At 40.8% G+C, this 24,581-nt stretch overlaps 1 protein-coding gene across 2 annotated transcripts in view; it reads left to right on the top strand.

Annotated features, from left to right (window-relative positions):
* Positions 1-6,438: 6,438 nt before the first annotated feature.
* The window catches only part of OLA1 (Obg like ATPase 1), a 167,194-nt gene continuing 149,051 nt past the window's right edge, over positions 6,439-24,581 (top strand). Inside the window, exons 1-2 of one of the 2 annotated variants that reach the window (XM_069577184.2) lie at positions 6,439-6,665; positions 8,265-8,365. In XM_069577184.2, the coding sequence (XP_069433285.1) occupies positions 8,265-8,365 (101 nt within the window). In that variant the 5' untranslated portion in view covers positions 6,439-6,665. The remainder of the gene's footprint in view (positions 6,666-8,264; positions 8,366-24,581) is intronic. The other variant, XM_069577183.1, reaches the window with a different exon arrangement.

The following is a 24,581-nucleotide window of genomic DNA, read 5'->3' on the forward strand; positions in this document are numbered from 1 at the left end:
AAAATATTTATTTATTTATTTGACTATGTGGGGTCATAGATGTGGCACAAGGAATCTTTGATCTTTGTTGTGGCGTGCAAGCTCTTCAGCTGTGGCACGTAGGATCTTTAGTTGTGGAATGCAAACTCTTAGTCGTGGCCGGTGAGATCTAGTTCCCTGACCAGGGATCTGATCCAGGGCTCCTCCGCTGGGAGTGTGGACTCTCAGCCACTGGGCCACTGCAGAAGTCCCCGAAGTAGTCTGTTACTGGATTATAATCTGTCCTATGCTGACTAGTACAAATATTCGCTGAAATGAACCATGCAAGTTCAATAGTGTAATGAAGGTGAAATATTATCCTGAGCTGGTGCTACTATGAGAGGCCATCAGTTTGGTAACCTACAGGCAAGATCCCCCAACTTCCAGTTCAATTGGTGGGATTCATGATACATTTTGGTAAGTAATTTCACTTCTCCTGACTGGGATTTTAAGTATCTTGCAAAGGTTAATAAAAATATTATTTTCACATGTTCTCATTATGTAACACCACTATGTTATCAGAAGATGATCAATTTTCTTGTGTTTTCTTATTGAACGAGGTATACCAATATCTATTACAACTATGCACATTTAATCAGATGACCACCAATGCCACTAATTTCTTTCAGAATTATCATTCTGTATTCAAGCTGTTATCTTGAAAAATGGTTCAGGAAGTATAAGTGGACACAGGTGCCCTGTTCTTATACAACCCTGATTTTGCTCAGAGACCTATCCACAGTCAAGTGCCTCTGATGAAGCTGAGCTATATTCCAGGCCCAAGGTTGGGCTGAAGGGTCTCAGGCTAACTCCACTTTACCTTGCCAGTGTTTGGCTTGAGTATAGGCGTGAGACTCCAATTTGCCCAATGGAAGAAGTCTGCTAGAGGATTTCTAGGATCCATTTCCTTTTTTCTAAGAAAGAGTTACAAGAAGAAATGGTTTATTTTCCTTCAGTTCAGTTCAGTCACTCAGTCGTGTCCGACTCTTTGCAACCCCATGAATTGCAGCATGCCAGGCCTCCCTATCCATCACCATCTCCCGGAGTTCACTCAGACTCAAATCCATCGAGTCCATGATGCCATCCAGCCATCTCATCCTGGGGCGTCCCCTTCTCCCCCTGCCCCCAATCCCGCCCAGCATCCGAGTCTTTTCCAATGAGTCAACTCTTCTCATGAGGTGGCCAAAGTACTGGAGCTTCGGCTTTAGCACCATTCCTTCCAAAGAAATCCCAGGGTTGATCTCCTTCAGAACGGACTGATTGGATCTCCTTGCAGTCCAAGGGACTCTTAAGACTCTTCTCCAACACCACAGTTCAAACACATCAATTCTTCAGCGTTCAGCCTTCTTCACAGTCCAACTCTCACATCCATACATGATTACTGGAAAAACCATAGCCTTGACTAGATGGACCTTAGTCAGCAAAGTAATGTCTCTGCTTTTGAATATGCTATCTAGGTTGGTCATAACTTTTCTTCCAAGGAGTAAGCGTCTTTTAATTTCATGGCTGCAGTCACCATCTGCAGTGATTTTGGAGCTCAAAAAAATAAAGTATGACACTGTTTCTACTGTTTCCCCATCTATTTCCCATGAAGTGATGGGACCAGATGCCATGATCTTCATTTTCTGAATGTTGAGCTTTAAGCCAACTTTTTCACTCTCCTCTTTCACTTTCATCAAGAGGCTATTTAGCTCCTCTTCACTTTCTGCCATAAGGGTGGTGTCATCTGCATATCTGAGGTGAGTGATATTTCTCCTGGCAATCTTGATTCCAGCTTGTGTTTCTTCCAGTCCAGTGTTTCTCATGATGTACTCTGCATAGAAGTGAAATAAGCAGGGTGACAATATACAGCCTTGACGTACTCCTTTTCCTATTTGGAACCAGTCTGTTGTTCCATGTCCAGTTCTAACTGTTGCTTCCTGACGTGCATACAGATTTCTCAAGAGGCAGGTCAGGTGGTCTGGCATTCCCATCTCTTTCAGAATTTTCCACAGTTTATTGTGATCCACACAGTCAAAGGCTTTGGCATAGTCAATAAAGCAGAAATAGCTGTTTTTCTGGAACTCTCTTGCTTTTTCCATGATCCAGTGGATGTTGGCAATTTAATCTCTGGTTCCTCTGCCTTTTCTAAATCCAGCTTGAACGTCAGGGAGTTCATGGTTCATGTATTGCTGAAGTCTGGCTTGGAGAATTTTGAGCATTACTTTACTAGCATGTGAGATGAGTGCAACTGTGCGGTAGTTTGAGCATTCTTTTGCATTGCCTTTCTTTGGAATTGGAATGAAAACTGACCTTTTCCAGTCCTGTGGCCACTGCTGAGTTTTTCAAATTTGCTGGCATATTGAGTGCAACACTTTCGCAGCATCATCTATCAGGATTTGAAATAGTTCAACTGGAATTCCATCACCTCCACTAGCTTTGTTTGTAGTGATGCTTTCTAAGGCCCACTTGACTTCACATTCCAAGATGTCTGGCTCTAGATTAGTGATCACATCATCATGATTATTTACCCTCTCTGAATATTGTCATTTCAGGATGTGTTGCCTAGAAGTGCCATAGGAGTTTTCTTGCTGTTAGTCTGAAGATGAAACCAGAGGATGTCCAGAGAAGACAGAGCTGTGATACAGAAAGAATCAGGATCCCTGAAAATAGTGTTGAGCTACAGAATCCCATCAGTCCTGAAGTACTTCTCTGGACGTTCTGTTATATAGGACAAATTCCCATTGAAGGAATTTCTATTACTTGCAGCTAAATGGCAATCCACTTCAGTATTCTTGCCTGGAGAATCCTATGGACAGAGAAGCCTGGTGGGCTACCGTTCATGGCGTCGCAAAGAGTTGGACATGACTGAGCGACTTAATTAACTAACTAAAAGCATCCTACCTAACGCTTTAATAGTATATTTACTTTTTTAGATTAGCATATATCTTTTTCTGTTGCCTCTGGGAAAATAGCATGTAAAATCTTCTTTTAAGACTTCCTGAGGAAAAAAAAAAGACTTCCTAAATCTTTACGCATGAATTAGGATAGACATTAGATAACAAAATTCTAGCAATTTCTATGATGATAGCTGGACTCCTTAATCAATCAACATTCTTTCAAACACCATGAGCAATTCCAGAATACAGGGCAGATGATTAAACATATTTTACTTCACAGGAAACTTATGGTCAAATTTCAAAGATTCAAAAATCATGATCTGTCAAGTGGAAGAATGAAAATTGAAAATCTGCTTCTTCACTGATGCCTGACTGGGTCTGAGTTCTGCTGGTAATGGAACAGGGAAAGGGGTTGATTATGCACTGTCTAGAACATAATATCAGAAGTCCTATAAGTAAATGAAAGTCAAAGTGGTGGAGTATTTTATTTTGTTATTAACACATTTTTTCCTATTTTTTGGCCAAGTTGTGCTATATGCAGAATCTTAGTTCCCAACCAAAGATGGAATCTGTGCCCACTGCAGGGGAAGCATGGTGTCTTAACTGCTGGACTGCCAAGGAAGTCCTGGTAACGGTGTATTTTAAATTGTGAAATTGTAATCAAAGCACTTAAGTATTCCATAGATTTTTTTTTTATCAAGTTCTTAGATAGTTATTTGTATAATTACTTGTTTGCCTTCCCTGTTAGACTGCAAGCTCCTTGAGGGCAAGGAGCATATTTGTCTTGTTCTTCACTGCACCTCTGTCATCCCACACAATTGTTATTTCTTTTTTGTGATGAGAACATTTAAGATCTAGTCTTTTAGCAACTTTCAAATACATATATATTATATATATAATATATATATAATACAGTATTGTTAACTATAATCACAATGCTGTGTGTTAGATCTCCAGATCTCATTTAGCTTCTAACTACAAGTTTGTTAGACCTTTGACCAATAGGTACTCAATTCCCCCTGCCTCCTCCCCCAAGGTACTGATTTTGTTTTACAAGCTGTTCCCTTCCCCTCTAAAGTTATTATCAGGACTCAGTTTCCCTTTTGGTGTAGTTATTACTATTATTTTGCTATCTGATACACCTGTAACAGATGTGGATGAGGTTGGCCAACAGGTGTAGTCCAGCCTTGCAAGCCTATGATGAATGTGTCACTATTCCGTTTTCCTCCTTTCTTTCTCTTCTTCTCTCTGTAAAGTCTTCCTGTTTCCTGCCCTTAGGTTTCTGTAAAAGATCAGTAAATCTCTGGATTTCCAACTGAGCTACTGTATGGGGTGGTGGGGGATAAAAGCATCTGCCTGCAATGCAGGAGACCTGGGTTTGATCCCTGGGTTGGGAACATCCCTTGGAGAAGGAGATGGCAACCCACTCCAGTATTCTTGCCTGGAGAATCCCATGGATGGAGGAACCTGGTGGGCTACAGTCCATGGGGTTGCAAAGAGTTGGACACGACTGAGTGACTTCACTCACTCACTCAGTCATCCACTTCCTAGATCCTTTGTGACCTTTGGTCAACTCACTTGATCCCTGGTCATTGACTGATGCCTGGAAAGGTAATAAAAATTCTGAAAGCTAATAATAATAAAGAGTGAAAAATATGAGCTCTTGTCTACTTTTAAAAAAAATTGGAGTATAATTGCTTTTACTATATTGTATTAGTTTATCTTGTACAACAAATTGAATCAGCTATATGTATACATATATCCCCTCCTTCTTGTGCCTCCCTTCCACCCGAACCCCCCATCCCAAGGGCTCTACTTTCTTTCAGCCCATTCATCTTTTTTTGGCAGCACCTTTATGTTGAGCTGATTTAATGGTCTATTCTTATCCTTCCTTTGACAGAGATCTTTTGCTCAATTTCCGTTCTAGACTACTCCTGATTCTTTCCTCTAGGCTTCACCTAATCACTGAGCCCAACAGGTACTGAGTAGAGTTCCCTTTGTGCAAAAGGCTCAAGGACAAGCTTTCCTATGTTCAAAGTCATTTTATTAGGCTTGGCATTAGTGTTAACTCTTAACATCCTGTTTGTCTCACTGAGTCGTCATTTATTATGTAGAATACAATGTACCTACTAGGATCTCCTCTGAGACATGCCTGCTTCATTAGTAGAGAGAGATCAGTCAGAGATGTTTTTAGCCACATGACTGCTGATTGGACCTTTGGTAGAACTTTCCCTAAACCAGGCCAGTCAGATCCTCTCCCCCATGAGTGTGAACTGACTTCAGTGATCGGGAGTCACATTTCACCCAGTGAGTTAGAAATGGAGACTTATTATTGGGTAACTTGTTAGCAGCAGCGATTGGCCACTCCTGAAACTCTGCCTAGCTCACTAATATCTTTGTGACCTGCTTTGTCAAGGCACTTTCAAGGTGGTCAGAAGTGCAAGTAAAAGATGGTAGCTGCAAATAGAGAAACAGGTAATTGACTCAAGAACGTGATAGTGTGAATTGAAGGGAATGGGTAGATTGCAGAGAAATAGAGACTGAAGAAGTGTTGAGATCTGGCCTAAGAAGAGTGGTAAGTTGAAGACAGTGCTATTACCCCTCGGCTGGGGAACGTTTTCAATCAATATTGGAGTGGCCGGTTGCTGGACAGATTGGGCTGTCTGGGATTCTTGAGCTTTTTAAGTAATGGTTCCTCTTTTTTCACAAGCAGCCGTGTGAAAGCCGACTGTAGAACTTCATAAGAAGAGTGTATGATACATATGCACTATTTAAATTGTCTCAGTCTAGCTCCCTTGTCACCAAAACCTTGTATTTATAAAAACAGGTGTCTGAGTACAGGGTAGTTATGAAACAGAAGGAAGCTAAATAGCCCACACTTTGTACTCACCATCAGTATAAACTCTTATGAGTAGTGGAACCCAGATTGAAACCTACATTTCCTAAATTCTAAAGGTCCCTGCTCTTAACCCTCCAGAGGAAAAGGAGGGTGTGTGTGTGTGTGTGTGTGTGTGTGTGTGAATATTGGCTGTGTTAAACTCATCCAGGGATTCTGTGCCTGTAAAATTCCTGAACATAAATTAAGGCAACGAAGGATTCCTTAGATCACAGGCTTCCTTTAGTCCTTTTTTTTCCTTTAAGAAAGTTTACCAGCTTCTTATCATCAGATTGAGTAAAGTGTTATAGAAAAAGAAGGCGAGCTGGGGCCATGGTTCCCGATGACTCAGTTGGCAGCCAAGCAGGGCTGGCGCGGCTAATTACTAGACCTGAGTCGACCCGTCTGCCGGCCGGCGCTCAGGCGACGGTGGTTCGAGGTCCGGCGGCTTAAATGTGCGCGTACTGGCAACGCAGAGCACGCACAGGGAAGGAAGCGGAGATCCCAGACCGAGACGCCCACGTGTAGAGAGGGCGGAAGACGCCTCTCGGGGGTACCGCGGGGTCAGGGAGCCGGGCTGGATCTCTAGCTCCCGCCCGCCCTGGTGCCGCGCGGCTCCTCCCACTCTCTCCCGCCTCCAGGCGGCCGGACCAACGGGCCGGGCGGGCGCGCGCGCGGGGCGGGGCGGGGCGGGGCGCGGCGGGGCGCGCGGCCTGCGCGCAGGTGCAGCCCGGCGCCCGGCCCGCCCGTTCCGCCGCCGCCGCCGACGTGCGTGCCGCTCGGCTGAGGGGCCGGGCCTGCGCTCTCTCCTCCTTCCTCCCCGCCTCCCGTTGCCGGTAGGACCCATCTCCCGCTGCCGCTGGGACCCCGTGTCATCGCGCGCCCCGAGCACGGTGAGGTCCTCAGGGAGCCTGCGGGCGCGCCCCCAGCCGCGTCTTCGACCCTCCGACCGTTACTCTGAGGCCGGCGTCGGGCCAGGGCCGGGTGGCCGGCACGGGGCGAGGGCAGCCGGCGGCGTGGAGCGTGTGGATGAATGAGGCGTTGTTGGACTAGGCCGCGCCTCGCGAGAGCGGCCCACGCCTCACCCGGCACGTTCTGGGGAAAGCCTCCTACCGAGGCGGGGGTGGCCAGTGGCCCCATCCAGAGGGGGAGGGTTTTTGGAGGGGCTCCGCTTTGGCTGGGCGGCCGGCCACCCCTCGGTAGGAGGCCAGGGGACTGGAGTCTCCTCCATGTAACTGTGCTTCTGAGATCTGGGGTTTGGCTGGCAACTGGTGGGAGTTAAGATCCTAGAAGGGAGATTCCTCGGCCTCCGGGGTCAAGGATCAGAGGCTGGACTATCACTTTATGAGCGGTGCCTCAGCGTGGCGCGCGGAGGTTCAGCTGGAGCCAGAAGATAGGGACAGTTTTAGTTCCCAGCTTATAAAACGTGAGGTTAGCAGTCCTCTTAAGTTCAGTTTGCAGTACTGAAGTGGGGTCAGTTCCGCGCGGAGAAACTTGGAGCAAGATTGTCAGGGACTCAGAAAGTTTCGACCTTTAAACAAAAAGGGTTAGAGATCCCTTTAGGACTAGGAGTAATCAAAGGGTAGATTCCGTTCGTTGCTTATGTGGTCTGAGGATTCGTACCTACAGTGCCAAAGGTGGAAGAAACTTGTCGGAAAGACCTTGATGTTGGCGAGTGTTCTTTCACGTGAAACGTGGTGTTTCTGTGCGAAATGGGAAAGAGTAGGTTCCAGATTAAGGGGGAATGGTTTGGTGGGAGGTGACTCGGTTGCTAGTGGTTCTAAAATGGATTTTCTTTGACACTCTTATCTGTGCTCCTGCTTCCAAATGCCTTCATTCATGTAACCACACCTCAGGTTAAGAAAGTGTTTTGTGAACAGTCTGAATGGAAGATTGGCAGCTTAAGGTTTATTTTTTGTTTCTGGTGCCACATATTTTTATTTTACTTACATATTTTAAATTTAGTTTTGACTGTGCTGGGTCTTCCTTGCTGTTCTGGATTTTCTCTAGTTGTGAAGTACTTGCTTCTCACTGCGGTGGCTTCTCTCCTTGCAGAGCAGGAGCTCTAGGCAGTAGTTGGGACACGTGGGCTCAGTAGTTGCGATTCTTGGGCTCTAGAGCTCAGGCTCAGTATTTGTGGCTCACAGACTTAGTTGGGCCTCGCCATGTGGGATCTTCTCAGATCAGGGATCTAACCTGTGTCTCCTTCATTGGCAGGTGAAGCCACCAGGGAATCCCTGGCGCCACATATATTTAGATCAGTTTTTCTAGGACTTCTCAGGGGTGACTGCTTTGACAGCTATCATAATCAAATCTGTTAACAACTTTTCTGTTTATATTGTTGAAAAATAAAGTGTTGGTTTTGAATTAACATATACAGTACAGTTTATTCTTTATTATTCAATAATATATTTTGTGTGATGAAATGTGTTTTTGGTCAATGGGGATAGTAAAATGTTTTGTTCACATGTATGTTTGTTTCGACATTTCAGATGCCCCCCAAAAAGGGAGGTGATGGAATTAAACCACCCCCAATCATTGGAAGATTTGGAACCTCCTTGAAAATTGGTATTGTTGGATTACCAAATGTTGGGTAGGTGAATATTGGCCTTTTCACATTTTCCTTTTGTAAATATTTTGGTCCTGTGGTACAAAGGGGAGCTCTGGAGGTAACTGAAATTTAGATTGAAGAGGCCAGGAAACTGGAATATTACTCTGTTGCAAAGCAAGGTTTTCATTTAGATGTATCTTATTTTTGGTTTTCTACACAGATACTGTATTGAAACTTGAGTTAGCTTGCATTGTTTGTTTTGCTGAACTCAGAGGAAGAATCTGTGGGAATTGAAACATCTAGTTGAGCCAGAACAGCACTGGTTTGCCTCAAACCTTGTTGGGAGACACAGTTATGAATTTATGTGGAATTAGAGTAGTTTATGGCAACCTACTCCAGTACTCTTGCCTGGAAAATCCCATGGGTGGAGGAACCTGGTAGGCTGCAGTCCATGGGGTTGCTAAGAGTCGGACACAACTGAAGCGACTTAACAACAGCAGCAGCAGCAGAGTAGTTTACATTTTCTCGCTGGTTGGCTATGTAGGATACCTAGGCTGGTTACCAAAGGCCATACAGGAGGATACTTTAGGAAATAGTTTTAAAAACCCACATTATAAATTTGGTTAGATTCTTGGGGAGATCAGGGATAAGATGACTGAATTTTTACTTGAAAAGTAGGTGATGAATTTGAACTTAATATTGGAAATTGTACGATAAAAGGGTATCTGTTATAAAGTGGTTAAATCTGAAAGTTGTGGGAATAAAAGTTTGAGTTTTGTAGTGTTTAAAATTAGAGTGAATCATTTATTGCGAGTGAGACAGTAATTAGGAGATATTTGTGGGTTTTTTTTGTATAAATTAAAAGATGCTTACTCCTTGGAAGAAAAGTTATGACCAACCTAGATAGCATATTGAAAAGAAGAGACATTACTTTGCCAACAAAGGTCCATCTAGTCAAGGCTATGGTTTTTCCAGTAGTCATGTATGGATGTGAGAGTTGGACTGTGAAGAAAGCTGAGTGCCAAAGAATTGATGCTTTTGAACTGTGGTGTTGGAGAAGACTCTTGAGAGTCCCTTGGACTGCAAGGAGATCCAACCAGTCCATTCTGAAGGAGATCAGCCCTGGGATTTCTTTGGAAGGAATGATGCTAAAGCTGAAACTCCAGTACTTTGGCCACCTCATGCGAAAAGTTGACTCATTGAAAAAGACCCTGATGCTGGGAGGGATTGGGGGCAGGAGGAGAAGGGGACGACAGAGGATGAGATGGCTGGATGTCATCACTGACTCGATGGACATGAGTCTGAGTGAACTCCGGGAGTTGGTGATGGACAGGGAGGCCTGGCGTGCTGTGATTCATGGGATCACAAAGAGTTGGACACGACTGAGCCGACTGAACTGAACTGAACTGATGCACATGCAACTTGGATGCTCAAAGTCTATTTTTTCATTATTTGCCCTTCTATTTTAATACCTTTTACTAACCTTAAAATACAAAAATGTCTCAGAAATGATTAGGGTGTACTAAGGAGTATCAAATCCAATATGGATTTGTTAAGGTGACAGAAGATGTTTTGGAATGTGAGTTAGGCTTAAGATTGGCAGGTGGGACAACTGTGTTCTTTGATGTGTTCCTTGGAGCCCCTGTCATAGAGATTGCCTAGTGAATGTAGCATGGTGTGACCAAGTGAGGCAGTTCTGAAATTCTTGTAAGACATGACAAGTGTGGCTGTCCTAATTTCAACTGGAGCTGGAGAGGTTTGCATTTTGAGGGGGTTTCCTGCTGTGATATAGGCTGCTTGCAAAGTAAGACTAAATAGAGAGTGGGAATATAAGCAAAACAAATAATTAAGCAAAGTACTGTAGGGGTGCTGTCAATAAATTTGAAAGCAAGGTATGGTCATTATGTATGCTGTGAGCTTTATTACATTAGTAAGCAAGACATAGGTTTTAGATACTAACAGACTTCTCTTATTCTAGAATCATTGCAGTCAATGCCGCTTGATTTTAGTGGAAACGCTTTAAATGGCTGTCTTTAAACTTTTCCCTTTTATTTTGGCTGCATTGCATGGCATGTGGGACCTTAGTTTGGTGACCAGGGATTGAACCCATACCCCATGAAGTGGAAGCGCATAGATCTTAACCAACTGGACTGCCAGGGAAGTCCTAAAATGGGCCATCTTTTTTTTTTTTTTTTTTTTTGGGTTGGCCAAAATCTTTATTTATTTATTTTTTAAAATTTATTTATTTTTTGCATTTATTTATTATTATTATTATTTTTTTTTTAAATTTTAAAATCTTTAATTCTTACATGCATTCCCAAACATGAACCCCCCTCCCACCTCCCTCCCCATAACATCTTTCTGGGTCATCCCCATGCACCAGCCCCAAGCATGCTGCATCCTGCGTCAGACACAGACTGGCGATTCAATTCACATGATAGTATACATGTTAGAATGGCATTCTCCCAAATCATCCCACCCTCTCCCTCTCCCTCTGAGTCCAAAAGTCCGTTATACACATCTGTGTCTCTTTCCCTGTCTTGCATACAGGGTCGTCATTGCCATCTTCCTAAATTCCATATATATGTGTTAGTATACTGTATTGGTGTTTTTCTTTCTGGCTTACTTCACTCTGTATAATCGGCTCCAGTTTCATCCATCTCAACAGAACTGATTCAAATGAATTCTTTTTAACGGCTGAGTAATACTCCATTGTGTATATGTACCACAGCTTTCTTATCCATTCATCTGCTGATGGACATCTAGGTTGTTTCCATGTCCTGGCTATTATAAACAGTGCTGCGATGAACATTGGGGTACATGTGTCTCTTTCAATTCTGGTTTCCTCGGTGTGTATGCCCAGCAGTGGGATTGCTGGGTCATAAGGTAGTTCTATTTGCAATTTTTTAAGGAATGTCCACACTGTTCTCCATAGTGGCTGTACTAGTTTGCATTCCCACCAACAGTGTAGGAGGGTTCCCTTTTCTCCACACCCTCTCCAGCATTTATTGCTTGCAGAATTTTGGATCGCAGCCATTCTGACTGGTGTGAAGTGGTACCTCATTGTGGTTTTGATTTGCATTTCTCTAATAATGAGTGATGTTGAGCATCTTTTCATGTGTTTGTTAGCCATCCGTATGTCTTCTTTGGAGAAATGTCTATTTAGTTCTTTGGCCCATAAAATGGGCCATCTTAAAAAGTATTTCCTAAATGAGTTTTTTAGCATAGAGCATAATGTCAATATATATGAAAATAACCTAAAATATTTTATTAAATGTGTTATTTATCCTTTTAAAGACTTCTCCAGTTTTGTTGACGTATACTTCATAAACAATAAATTCACTCATTTTAATAATGCAGTTTGATGAGTTTTGGCAATTGTGTTTGGCTATGAACACTCCTTTTTATAGAATGATCTTACATTGCCTAACTGTATCAGTTAGGGTTCTTCGTAAACAGCACAAATTCTTGTTGTTTTAAGCAAGAAAAAGACACTGGAAGAAAAGCATTGAAGAGGAAGCTGAATGGCCAAGCCTCAGTAAGGACAGGAGCTTGGATAGCCTGGCGGAGGTGGGTCTGCATGGAACCCAGCCATATGAACCTCTGAGTATGGACCAGAGGTATGGACCTCTGGGTGTTTCTCATCACCTGCTACCTCTCCAGAGGAATGCCGGTTCCTGTGTAGGGAAATCTGACTGAGCCTGTCTTCCTCTGGATAGGCTCACAAGAAATGGATTGGGGAGAGGGAACAGTTAAAAAATAAGGACCTTAAGTATAGAAACCGATGGAGGAGGGCATGGCAACCCACTCCAGTATTCTTGCCTGGAGAAACCCCATGGACAGAGCAGCCTCGTGGGCTACAGTCCATCAGGTCGCAGAGTCGGACACGACTGAGCGCCTAAGCACAGTGCAGAAACCATCTGAAGAATCTCTTGGTTTTTAGAGAACTGGATGAATAAAAAGGTTTGCTTTTTAGTAACCATAAGGCTGATTACCTAAAAATATAGAGGTAATATTTATAGGTAACAATAGCTGATACTTATTTGAACACTTATTTGCTATATGCCTATCATTGGGCACATTATATATATTATCTAATTTAATCAATGTTTGATGCCCCCACCCTCTTCCCATTATACTTTAAATTCCATGAAGGCAAGGATAGCCTTGTTCTTGTTCATTGTTATTATTTCTAGCACTTAGACTGGTGTTCGGAGAAGGAAATGGCACCCCACTCCAGTACTCTTGCCTGGAAACTCCCATGGGCGGAGGAGCCTGGTGGGCTGCAGTCCATGGGGTCGCAAAGAGTCGGAGACAACTGAGCGACTTCACTTTCACTTTTCACTTTCATGCATTGGAGAAGGCAGTGGCAACCCACTCCAGTGTTCTTGCCTGGAGAATCCCAGGGATGGGAGCCTGGTGGGCTGCCGTCTATGGGGTCGCACAGAGTCGGACGTGAAATGACTTAGCGGCAACAGCAGCTCAGACTGGTGTTAGGAACTTAGTGACAGTGAAAAAGAAAGTGAAAGTTAGTCATACAGTTGTGTCTGACTCTCTGCAACCCCATGGGCTGTAGCCCGCCAGACTCCTCTGTCTATGGAGTTCTCCAGGCAAAAGTCTGGAGTGGGTTGCCATTTCCTTCTCTAGAGGTTCTTCCCGACCCAGGGATCGAATCTGGGTCTCCTGCATTGCAGGCAGATTCTTTACTAACTGAGCTACTCGGGAAGCCCAGGAACTTAGTAGGCACTCAGTAATTGTTTGTGAATGGGGTAGTTTTTCTGCCCTTGATGCCATGTGTACGTTTAGTGATAAGGGGACGTGTTTTGATGGCCACTTTTAGTGAAATGAAGTGGAAAGAATACTAAAACAAAAATATGGAAATTTAATTTCCAGATTTGGTCTGCTTTTTCTTACCTGAATGACCCTTTATAAATGAGCTCTTCTTGGGCAAGTATATCATTGCAGGTATAAGGCTTGGAGGATGTTGGGGGACACTACTGACACTTTTTTTTAAAGGTTTTTTGCTTGCTTGCTTGTTTGTTTTGTTTTTAGGCTCACAGCAGCTTTGAGGGAAGGACACAGATTTCCCGTATACCTCCTGCCCATATACATGCATGTCCGTCCCCTCTTATCAACATCCCACACCAGAGTAGCACATTTGTTACCATTGATGAACCTCATTGATACATCACCCAATGTCCATAATTTACTGTAGGGTACACTCTTGGTACTTTACCTTCTATGGATTTAGACAAATGTATAAAGACCTTTGTCCACCGTTATAGTATCGCACAGAGTTGTTTCACTACCCCAAAAATCCTCTGTGCTCTGCCTGTTTATGAACCCTGCTCAACCACTAATCTTTTCGCTGTTTCCATACTTTGGTCTTTTTAGAATGAAATTGGGATCGAGCAGTATGTAGCCTTTTCAGATTGGCTTCTTTTACTTAATAATATGTATTTGTTTCTTCTGTGTCTTTTCCTGGCTTAAATAGCTCATTTCTTTTTAGCGCTGAATAGTATTTCATCGTCTGGATGTACCATAGTTTTTTTTTATCCATTCACTGACTTAAGGACATCTTGGTTGCTTCCAAATTTTGGCAGTTATGAATAAAACTACTTATTATAAATATCCACCTGTAGGTTTTGTGTGGACATTAATTTTCAACTCATTTGAACCAAGGAATATGATTGCTGGATTGTATGGCAGGAGTATGTTTTTAGTTTTATAAGAAGCTTCTGAAGTGGCTGTATCATTTTATATTTTCACCAGCAATGAGTGAGAGTTCCTTTTGCTCCGTATTTTTGCCAGCATTTGGTGCTGTCAGTGTTCTGGATTTTGGCCATTCTAATAGGTGTAGTGGTATTCCATTATTAATTTGCATTTCCTTGATGACATTGTGAAGTATCTTTTCTTACACTTATTTGCCATATGAATATCTTCTATGGTGAGATGATTGTCAAGGTCTTGGCCCATTTTTTAATTAGTTTGTTTTCTTATTACTGAGTTTTAAGAGTTCTTTATATTTTGGATAACTGCTTTATCAAATATGTGTTTTGCAAGTATTTTCTTCCAGTTTGTGGCTTGTCTTCTCATTCTCTTGATGTTGCATTTGCAGAGCAGAAATTTTTCATTTTAAATAAGTTTACCTTTTTATTGGGCTTCCCAGGTGGTGCAGTGGTAAAGAATCTGCCTGCCAGTGAAGGAGACACGTGTTCAATCTCTGGGTTGGGACAATCCTTTGGAGAAGGAAATGGCAACCCACTCCAACATTCTTGCCCAGGAAATCCCATGGATAAAGGAACCTGGCAAGCTATAGTCCATGGGGTTGCAAACCTTACTATTTCTTTCTTGGGTCATGCCTTTGGTATTGTACTGAAAAGTCATTGCCATACCCTAAGTCATCTGAGTTTTTCCGTATCTTCTAGGAGTTTTGGGCTTCCCTTGTGGCTCAGCTGGTAAATAATCCACCTGCAATGCAGGAGACCTGGGTTCGATCCCTGGGTTGGGAAGATACCCTGGAGAAGGGAAAGGCTACCCACTCCAATGTTCTGGCCTGGAGAATTCCATGGACTGTAGAGTCCATGGACTCTATAGAGTCCATTCTCCACTATAGAGTCCATGGGGTCACAAAGAATTGGAAGCGACTGAGCAACTTCACTTCTTCTAGGAGTTTTTTAGTTTTGCATTTACATTTAGGTCTGTGATCCATTTGAGTTAATTTTTGTGACTGGTGTAATGTCTGTATCTAGATTCTTTTTTTTTTTTGGCATATGGATGTCCAGTTGTTCCATCACTGTTTGTTGAAAAGACTGTCCTTGCTGCATTATATTGTCTTTGCTTGAGAAACTGCAATTTGATACTCCGTCATGAGACAGCTCTTCTTGATGCTGTCACTGCGTGAGATGTGGTTAGTTTCAGTTGCAGGTGTCAGAAAACCCCCCCAAAACTACGGCCTAAACAGAAATTTCTTTTTTATGTAAAAATAAATTTAGCAGTCATGGGTTGGTATATTGATTTCGCTGTATGAGTCTTAGAAACCCCAGCTCCTTTCACTTTGTGCCTTGGCAATCCTAAGGGAGTGGCCTTTCGTTCTCATCATCCAAAGTGTTGTGAATTCCAGACAGCTGGTTATCCAGAAGGTCAAAGGGCCAAATGACTTGCCCTGCAGTCTGTTGTGGACTTTTTTTCCTGTAAGCTGTCACACCGTACATTCCTTTGTCCAGATTTAGTCATAAGAATTTTTCAGGGAAGGCTAGGAAATGTAGTCTTTATTTTGATGGACAGATGATCAGTTAAAAAATCTGTTACTGTGAAAGGAGGAGAGAATGAAAATTGGGGGACCACTGTACACTCTGTTCCAGCATGCACAGCTGCCTTAGGGGACTATTTGTCTTGCTTAGTTGATACTTCTGGGAATGTCCTTTGGTTGTTCCTACGACTTGCTGTTTTCCAATTCGCCAGAGACCAACTACAGATTTCTTTCAAAGCTATGTACTGTTGTTGAGGAAAACACCGTAGGGAATGCTTAAAAAAAATTGCAGAGTAATTATGTTCAGTGTTTTAGTTATCTAGTTTTACGTAACAAACCATTCCAAAAGCTTGTAGTTTAAGACAATGACTATTTATTATTTCTCCTGGTTCTGTAGCTTAGTTGGGAGAGTTTGCTACTAGTCTCACTTCAGATCCTATATGTGCCTGCGTTCAGCTGGTGGCCAGTCAGGATTGGAGGGTTCAAGTGGCCATACCGACAGGGCTGGGGCCTTATCAGGTTTGGCTGGAAGTCTGGGTCATTTCTGCCTTCCTTTGCTTGGCTTCTGTCTCTCCAGGTTATCTCCAAACTTTTTTTATAGCATGGTGGCTAGCTCCCAAGAGAGAGAAGATGTGTCGGTGGTACAACATGCTTCCACCTATTTCTTTTAGTTAAAACAAGTCATGACTCCAGCCCAGAGACAAGGAGGGAAGGGAAATAGACCAGTTTCTTGGTGGGAGGAGTGGCAAAGAATGTGTGGCCATCTTTAATTTGCTGCATTCTGTTATTTCTCCAGTATAGTTTTGTATGACACCCATTTGTTTCCTGGAGAGGTCTTTCTGGCTGATTCTTTGCTTCTTGTTCTTACTGAAGAAGCTCCATTCCTTTTTTAAAAAATATGTATTTTGTTTCTTGTTTATCTATTGGCTGCTCTGGGTCTTCATTGCCGTGCATGGGCTTTCTCTTGTTGCAGCCAGCTGGGGCCACTTTAGCTGCAGTGTGTGGTTTCTCTTTGCAGTGGTTGCTCTTGTTGCCAAGCATGCGCTGTAAGGCTTGTGGCCTTTAGTAGTTGCAGCGAGTGGGTTCAGTAGTTGGTGGCACATGGGCTTATTAGTTGCCCCAAGGCATGTGGGATCTTCTCAGACCAGGGATTGAACCAGTGTCCCCTGCATTGCAACACAGATTCTTAACCACAGGACCACAAGGGAAGCCTGAGGCTCTATTCTTGATTGCTTCAAGAAGCTCACTGGTGGAAGGTTATTCTCTTAGTGTTCAATTTATAACTTGCTCTTTATGCATATGTTTATTTTTCATGCTGGCCAGATTTTTTTTCCAGTATTTGATTATTAAAAATTTTGTATACAGAAAAGCCACTAACTTCATACAGAGTAGTGTTTTATTATATATACATTATATATAAGAAATAACCAATTATGTGTATTCTATCCTTGGAATAGGTTATATTTTTCTTTTATAGTTAAAAATTCTTAACAGTATCTTCCACTTATGACTTAATTGTTTTTGCAGATTGCTTGCATGAACTAGTTTGAAACTAATTTGGAAATGAAGGTACAGGGAAATCACAAATTGTGTACTTTAACTTTTTTTTTTAGGTCAATTTAAGGCCTTTTAAAAATGTTTGGTTTTGACAAAGACTATAGCAAAATGCAGCAGTGATCTGAAAGCTGGTGCTCATGTTTTGTCTTTAACTTCTCTGCCCTATTTGGCCCTGTTTGTAACTCTCCACCTGTCTTGCTCTTCTGCAGTCTCTTGTGGTTGCTACGCTTCCTCTGTTTGCGCTCTTAATAGTTGATTCCTGCCTTGGCTGTCTTCTCTCTCATCCTTTCTCCCTGGTTAGTCTCATCCTCTCCTGATTTTAATCATCTGTTGGTTCTCTTTTCTATAGTCCTGCTGTTATATTCCCTATCTTGTGTGGTAATACTGCTTTCCGCCCAGATACTTGCGATATTTATCTTTGCATCCTTTCTCCTCAGCTGTATTTTTCTGTAGACCTGGTACCCGAGTCTCTCTCTGATCTGTTTTTTTTCACATCTTCATTGCCACTGAATTATTCCAGAGGCTTCTTAAGTGGGCTTTTTGTCAGAGCATTATCTATAGTGAATCTTTTTGTTTTATTTTGCCCAAGTGATTTTTTTGTTTTTGTTTTTTACATTGAGGTATAACATATACAATAAAATGTGAAAACTTTAAATGTGCATATCAGGTTTTTACGTTTTAATTCACACATGTACCCAGTACCCACATCAAGATCTAGAAGAAATCCAGTGCCACAGAAGACTTGCCTGTGCCCCTTCTCAGTCAGTACTGTCTTTCCTAGATAACCACATGCCAGCTTATATCACCATGTTGGTTAGTTTGCCTGATAGAGATGGAATCACACATTACGCACTCTGACACTTTTTATAAGCCAACGTTATACCTGAGAGAATATACAGGATATTTACCCAGGTTGCTGCGACGGGCACTTGGGTTGTTTCCAGTTTTTGCCTATTATGGACTAAGGTGATTTGAACTTTCATGTACATATCTTTTGGTGCGTAGATCTAAGAACTCATTTCTGTTGTGTGAATGGGTGCACTTACCCACTTACCCTGCCTCTTCTCCAAACTTCCCACCCCTACTAGTTAAATAGCTCTAAGTAGATACTGCCACGTAGTTTTCCAAATTATTTAATATTATTCTAACTTATAGTGCTGGTATTGTAGAATATCTAATTGTTCTGCATCCTCACTGGCACTTGGTATTATCATTCTTTTTCATTTTGGTCATACTTCAGGTATAGTATGTCATGATTGTTTTGCATCTCTTTGATAGCTAATGATTTTGAGCATCTTTTAAAATGTTTATTGGTCATCTTCTGTGAAGGATTTTTTTCTTTTTTCTTTTTTTTTTTGTAATGATTAGATGTTGTTTATTCTGGATATGGATTCCTTGTTGGATATGTATTAGAACTACGTCTTCCCAGTCTGTGTGACTCTGCTTAAGGTTAAATAAAAATTGTTTTTTTCAAGAAGTTTCACAATTTAAAAATTTTACGCTTGCAAAACTAGTTTAAAAAAAAATTCCTATATGAGGTCTGTTTACATTCTCCAACTGTTAATACGGTATAGTCATAAAAATTAGGAAATTGATTTACCAATTTTCTTACTAATATTCATTTTTGGGTGGAATCTAGTCCAGGGTTACCTATATGTTGCATTTAACAGTAGCTGTGTCCTTAGTTTCCTTTAATCTGAAACAGTTTATCACTTTGTTTCTTTACATCCTTGACACTTTTGGGGAGTGGTGGCCATTTACTTTAGGCCCTTAAACCTTGAGGTTTCTCTAATATTTCCTGTGGTAAAATTCATACTTTTGGATGCAGAATTGACATATGCTTCTAAGTACATTACATCAGGAAGCATATAATGTTGGTTTGTCCTAATACTAGTGATGTTAATTAACTTTGATCAGTTATCTAAGGAGATGTCTGACAGGATTCTTGCACTGAAAGGTTTTCTGTATTTCCCATTACAATTAATAAATATATGTTGTAGGAAGATGCTTTGAAATTACGTAAATATTGTGTTTCTCATACTTTTGCCTCCCAATTATGGCATGTATTAATGGTTCTTGTTTGAAATAGTTATTATTGTGGTGTTTACCAAGTGGTGATTTAAACATTTCTACTGTTCCTTCTGTATTTATATGTTTACAGAAGGAACAGTGGAAATCCTGGTGCATAGAATTCTGTTGTAAAGAAGCGCCTCCCCTTCTTCTGTCGCTTACGACTCGCTTGCCTCAGGGCCCGTTTCTGCTCTGTCGGTTGTGATGGGTTACTGCTGCTGCTGTTGTGCCGCTCACCCTGCCCGTGTGTGGCAGCAGGCGCCTTGCCCTTCGCAAGTACACCTTTTGACGTGTCCTCTATTTTTTCAGTATCTTCTGCTTTCTGGCTCCACATTGTGTTCCAGGCTTATTTGTACTTTCTCTGCTCCAGCTTTGGAATAAACAAATTTATGTGTGACATATGTTTTCATCGCTCTAGAGTGTATACTTAAGAGTGGAATTTCTAGGTTGTATGTGACTGTGTATTTAACTATTTGAGGAACTGCCAAACTATTTTCCAAAGCGAGCCCGTAATTCTGTATTCCTGTCAGCAATGTACGTAGGGTCTACTTTCTTCACATTCTCACCAATGCTTGTTATTACCTTTATTAAGCACTTTGAAAATTAAGGTATGGTTGATTTATAATATTACCTTAATTCGAGGTGTGTAACCTAGTGATTCAAGATTTTGGTCGATTATACTTCATTTATAGTTATTATAAGATATTGGCTCTATCCCCTGTGCTGAATACTATATCCTTTTGGCTTATTTTATGCATAGTAGTTTGTATATACCTTACTCCCCTGCTCTTGTCTTATTGTTATCCCCTTTCCTTTCCCCACTGATAACCACTGTTTTGTTCTCTATATCTTCATTTCGGTTTCATTTCACTTCAGATATTTATACAGTTGTTCTGAGAGTTTTCATATTTTTTGCATTCCTCATCATCTTCATCTGTGAGTTTGTTTCTTTTTTGTTACATTCACTGGTTTGTTTTTTAAACTCCATATATAAATGATAACATACATATATGACATGATAACATAAAAGATAAAAGTATTTATCTTTTCTCTGCCTGACTTATTTCACTAAGCATAATACTCTCCAGGGCCATCTGTATTGTTGTAAATGGCAAAAACTTTCTTTTTTCCTTTCTCTTTGTTTCTCTCTTCCTTCCCTCCCTCCCTTTCCTTTTTATGGCTGAGTAATATTCCTCTGTGTGTGTGTGTGTGTGTGTGTGTGTGTGTGTGTGTGTGTGTGAGAGAGAGACATCATCTTTATCTCTTTATCTGTTGGTGGACACAGTGTGCTTCCATATCTTGGCTGTTGTAAATAATGGTGCTTTGAACATTGAGGTGCATGTATCTTTTTGAATTAGTGTTTTCATTTTCTTTGGGTATGTACCCAAGGAGTGGAATTGCTGGATCATATGGTAGTTATAGTTTTTTTTTTTAATACTTTATTTATTTGGCTGTGTCAGGTCTTCGCTGCGGCATGTGGGATTTTCATTGTGTCATTCGAGATCTTTCATTGTGGTGCACAGACTCTCTGGCTGTGGTGTGCTGGCTTCTGAGTGCACAGGCTCAATAGTTGCAGCATGCAGACTTAGTTACTTTGTGGCCTTTGGGATCGTACTTCCCCAACCAGGGATCAAACCCAGGTCCCTTGCTTTTACAAGGCAGATTCTTAACCACTGGACCACCAGGAAAGTCCCTAGTTTGAGTTTTTTGAGGAACCTCCATATTGTTTTCCACAGTAGTTACACCTCCCCACCAACAGTGTACAAGGGTTCTTTTTTCTTCATGTCTTAGTTTCAGCATTTGTTATTTTGGTATCATTGATTGTTACCATCTTTTTGATTATAGCCAAAGCATGAGGTGGTATCTCATTGTGGTTTTGAATTGCATTTCCTTGATTCCTATTAATGTTGAGCATCTTTTCATGTGCTTACTATGCCTTCATTTCGGAAAGATTTTTGTTGGCAATTCTAGGAACAGTTTTTCTTCCAGCACATTGAGGGTATCTTCCATGTTCTTCAGCTTTCTAATGAGAAGTCTGTTGTCATTGTTTTCATGGTTTTTCTGTACATAATGTGTTTTGTCCCCCTATAACTTTCTTTAAAATTTCCTTTTTATATACTAGTTTTCAGAAATTTGATTTTCATATGCATTGTTATGGTTTTTCTTATGCCTCTTTTGCTTGGGATATGTTGAGATTTTTAGGTTTGTGAGTTTATGATTTTCATTAACTTTGTAAAATATTTGGCCAGTATTTCTTCAAATGCTTTTCCCTCCCCTTCTCCCTGTTTCCTTTCTTCTCCTTCTATGATTCTTATTATATGTTAGTTAATCCTCTCATTAGTATTCTACTGAAGCTGTGGTTATTTTTTTGTCCAGTTTTCCCCTCTGTGCTTCATTTGATGGTTTCTGTTGCTCTGTCTTCATGTTCACTGATCTTTTCTGCAGTGTCTATTGTGCAGTTAGTATCATTTCAATTTCATTTTTTTAGATATTATATTTTTTATACCATAGTCCTGCCTGGGTAGCTTTTAATTTAATTCCTCATTGTCTTCATATTTACCTTTATATCCTTCAGAAATTTTTAAAAATATCTATAACATTTACCTTAATTAAGGTCCTCGTCTGCTAATACCATCATCTCTATCATTACTGGGTTTGTTTATGTTTGTTGACTTTTATCCTGATTTTGATGTTTTATTTTCCTGCTTCTTTGCATTCCTCTTACTTTTTATTGGATTCTAGATGCTGGATTTTATGTTGCTTGCTGAAAATTATAGTAGCCCTTTAATGAGTGTTGGACTTTGTTCTCACATTTAGTTTTTGATTTTTTTGAGACTTTTTATTATATTTTCTTAAGATAGGTTCATAGTATTTTTTGCTGTGGTGCTACTTTAGCTCTTATACTAAGATGTGGCTTTGAGGACTCTACCCAAGCCCCCTTACATTATTATATCTCTGTCTGTTCTAGCTGGTAGGGATGTGAACTATTCTAAGCTCTGTGTGAACCTGAGAATTGCTCGCTGTGCTGCTCTTGGGTATTTTCCCCTGGCCTGTGGACACTGACCTTACTCATGAACAATGTTACTCAGCCTTATTCTTGCAGATGCCTTCTGCTGATCTCCAGAGCCCTCTCTCTGTGCAGCAGCTTCCTTTCTAGTGCACTGTCCTATAAATTCTAGCTGCTTTGGCCTTCTCAAAACTCGTCTCAGTCTCTTTAACTTGGCACGACTGCCAAGTTCCTTTGGTTCCCCCTTCCTGTGCTGTGGCTTTGAAACTACCTCTGGGCAGTAAGCTAGGACAGTTTCAGAGCTTAGTTCATTTGCTGTTCTTGCAGGGAACACAGTCCTGTGTGGTATATTGTCCACTGTTTGAAAACTGTTATTTCATATGTTTTGTCTGATTTCCTAGTTGATTGTGGCAGGAGAGCAGTTCTATAAATAGAAGGGGAAGCAAATTTCCCCAATTTAAATGAACTTAACTCTTATTATTTCTGTCAGTATTCCAGGATACCTGCTTGTCTATGGAAATTTGAGACTGGGAATTATTTGCTTTCTTTTTTAATATGTTTAAAATAATCTTTTGGACAACAGATATGCCCTCCTACTCACTTTTTCCTGTTATCAACAGTAATTGTATGCCTTAAAAGTACTTCCTAATCTACTTTCTTTTAAGTCTTTTAATTTTCATAGGTTCTTTTTCAGAATTCTGGTCATTGTTGCCATATCTTCATATAATTCAGATAGATTTTTTCTTATTTATTTACTATTAACTATATACTTTATTTGGATTTCACCAGTTTTCCCACTAATGTCCTTTTTCTTTTCCAGTATGGATCTTTTAAAGGTCACAACAATTTTCATTTAGTTTTGAAAAGTGCCGATCAGGTATTTTGTATAATGACCCTCAATTCCATTTTAATGTTTTCTCGTGCTGTGATCTTTTTCTTTGTTCATTTCTCTGTCAGTAGACGTTAGGGTTCCTTCCACCTTTTGGTTATTGTGAATAACGCTGCAGTGAACATGAGTCTGTAAATATCACTTTAGATCCTGCTTATAATTATTCTGGGTAAATACCCTGAAGTGAAGCTGTTGGGTCACGTGGTAATTTAATTTTTTAATTTTTTTGAGGAATCTGCATACTGGTGTGCATAGCAGTTGCGCCATTTTACATTCTACCAGGATGGTACCAGTTTCTCTGTATCTTGGCCAACACTTACTGTTTTCTTTTTTAATTTATTTTTGGCTGCACTGGGGCTTGGTTGGTACTTGTGGGTCTTCTCCAGCTGCAGCGAGCTGAGGCTGCTCTTTATTTGCTGTGCGTGGGCTTCTCATTGTGGTAGCTTCTCTTGTGGTATAGAAGGGGCTCTAGGGTGCCTGGGCATCAGTGGTTGTGGCACACGGCCTCAGCTGCCCCATGGCATGTGGAATCTTCCACCAGAGGTCAAGCTTGTGTCCCCTGCATTGACAGGTGGATTCCTAACCAGTGGACTGCCAGGGGAAGTCTTATTTTCTGTTTTTTTTTGATAGTGACCATTCAGTTGGGTGTGAGGTGATGCCTCATTGTGGTTTTGATTTGCATTTTCCTGATGATAGGTGATGTTGAGCATCTTTTCACATGTTTCTTGGCCATTTGTTTATCTTCTTTTGGAGAAATGTCTGTTGAGGTCCTTTGCTTTGATATAGTCTCATTTTTTTCCCCTAATTTTGCTTTTGTTGCCTGTACTTTTGGTGTCATATCTCAGAAATAATTGCCAAATGCAACGTCACAAAGCTTTTTCTGTACATTTCCTTCTGTAAGTTTCATAGTTTTAGGTTTAGGTCTATAATCCATTTTGAGTTAATTTTTGTATATAAGGGTCTTCATTCCTTTGCATATGGCTGTCCAGTTTCCTCAGCATCATTTATTGAAGAGACTGTCTTTTCCTCTTTCTTGATACCCTTGTTTAAAGATTATTTGACTGTATATGGAAGGCTGTATATCTGGGGTCTCTATTCTGTTCCACTAGTGTATGTGTCTGTCTTTATGCCAGTTCCACACTATTTGGATTACTGTAGTTTTATATTTTGATATCAGGAATCATGCTATGGACTTTTGGAAAGAACAGTATGGAGGTGAAGTGCTTTTCTCATTGTGTTATATTGAGGGCCTGTGTAATAGCAGCATGATTTATTACTGGTGATATTTTACTAACCATGTATACACACATTGGTATTTATTTCTGTCATTTTTATTTCTGTATCTAATAGGTAGATACTTTTTAACAGTTTAGTTATATCTTTTATGATAATATAAATTATATTTATATAATATATAATATATATTTATATACTTAATATAAATTAATTAATATAAATATTAATATAAATTAAAAACATTTCA

Source organism: Ovis canadensis, chromosome 2 (genome assembly GCF_042477335.2).
Source record: "Ovis canadensis isolate MfBH-ARS-UI-01 breed Bighorn chromosome 2, ARS-UI_OviCan_v2, whole genome shotgun sequence".
NCBI lineage: Eukaryota > Metazoa > Chordata > Mammalia > Artiodactyla > Bovidae > Ovis > Ovis canadensis.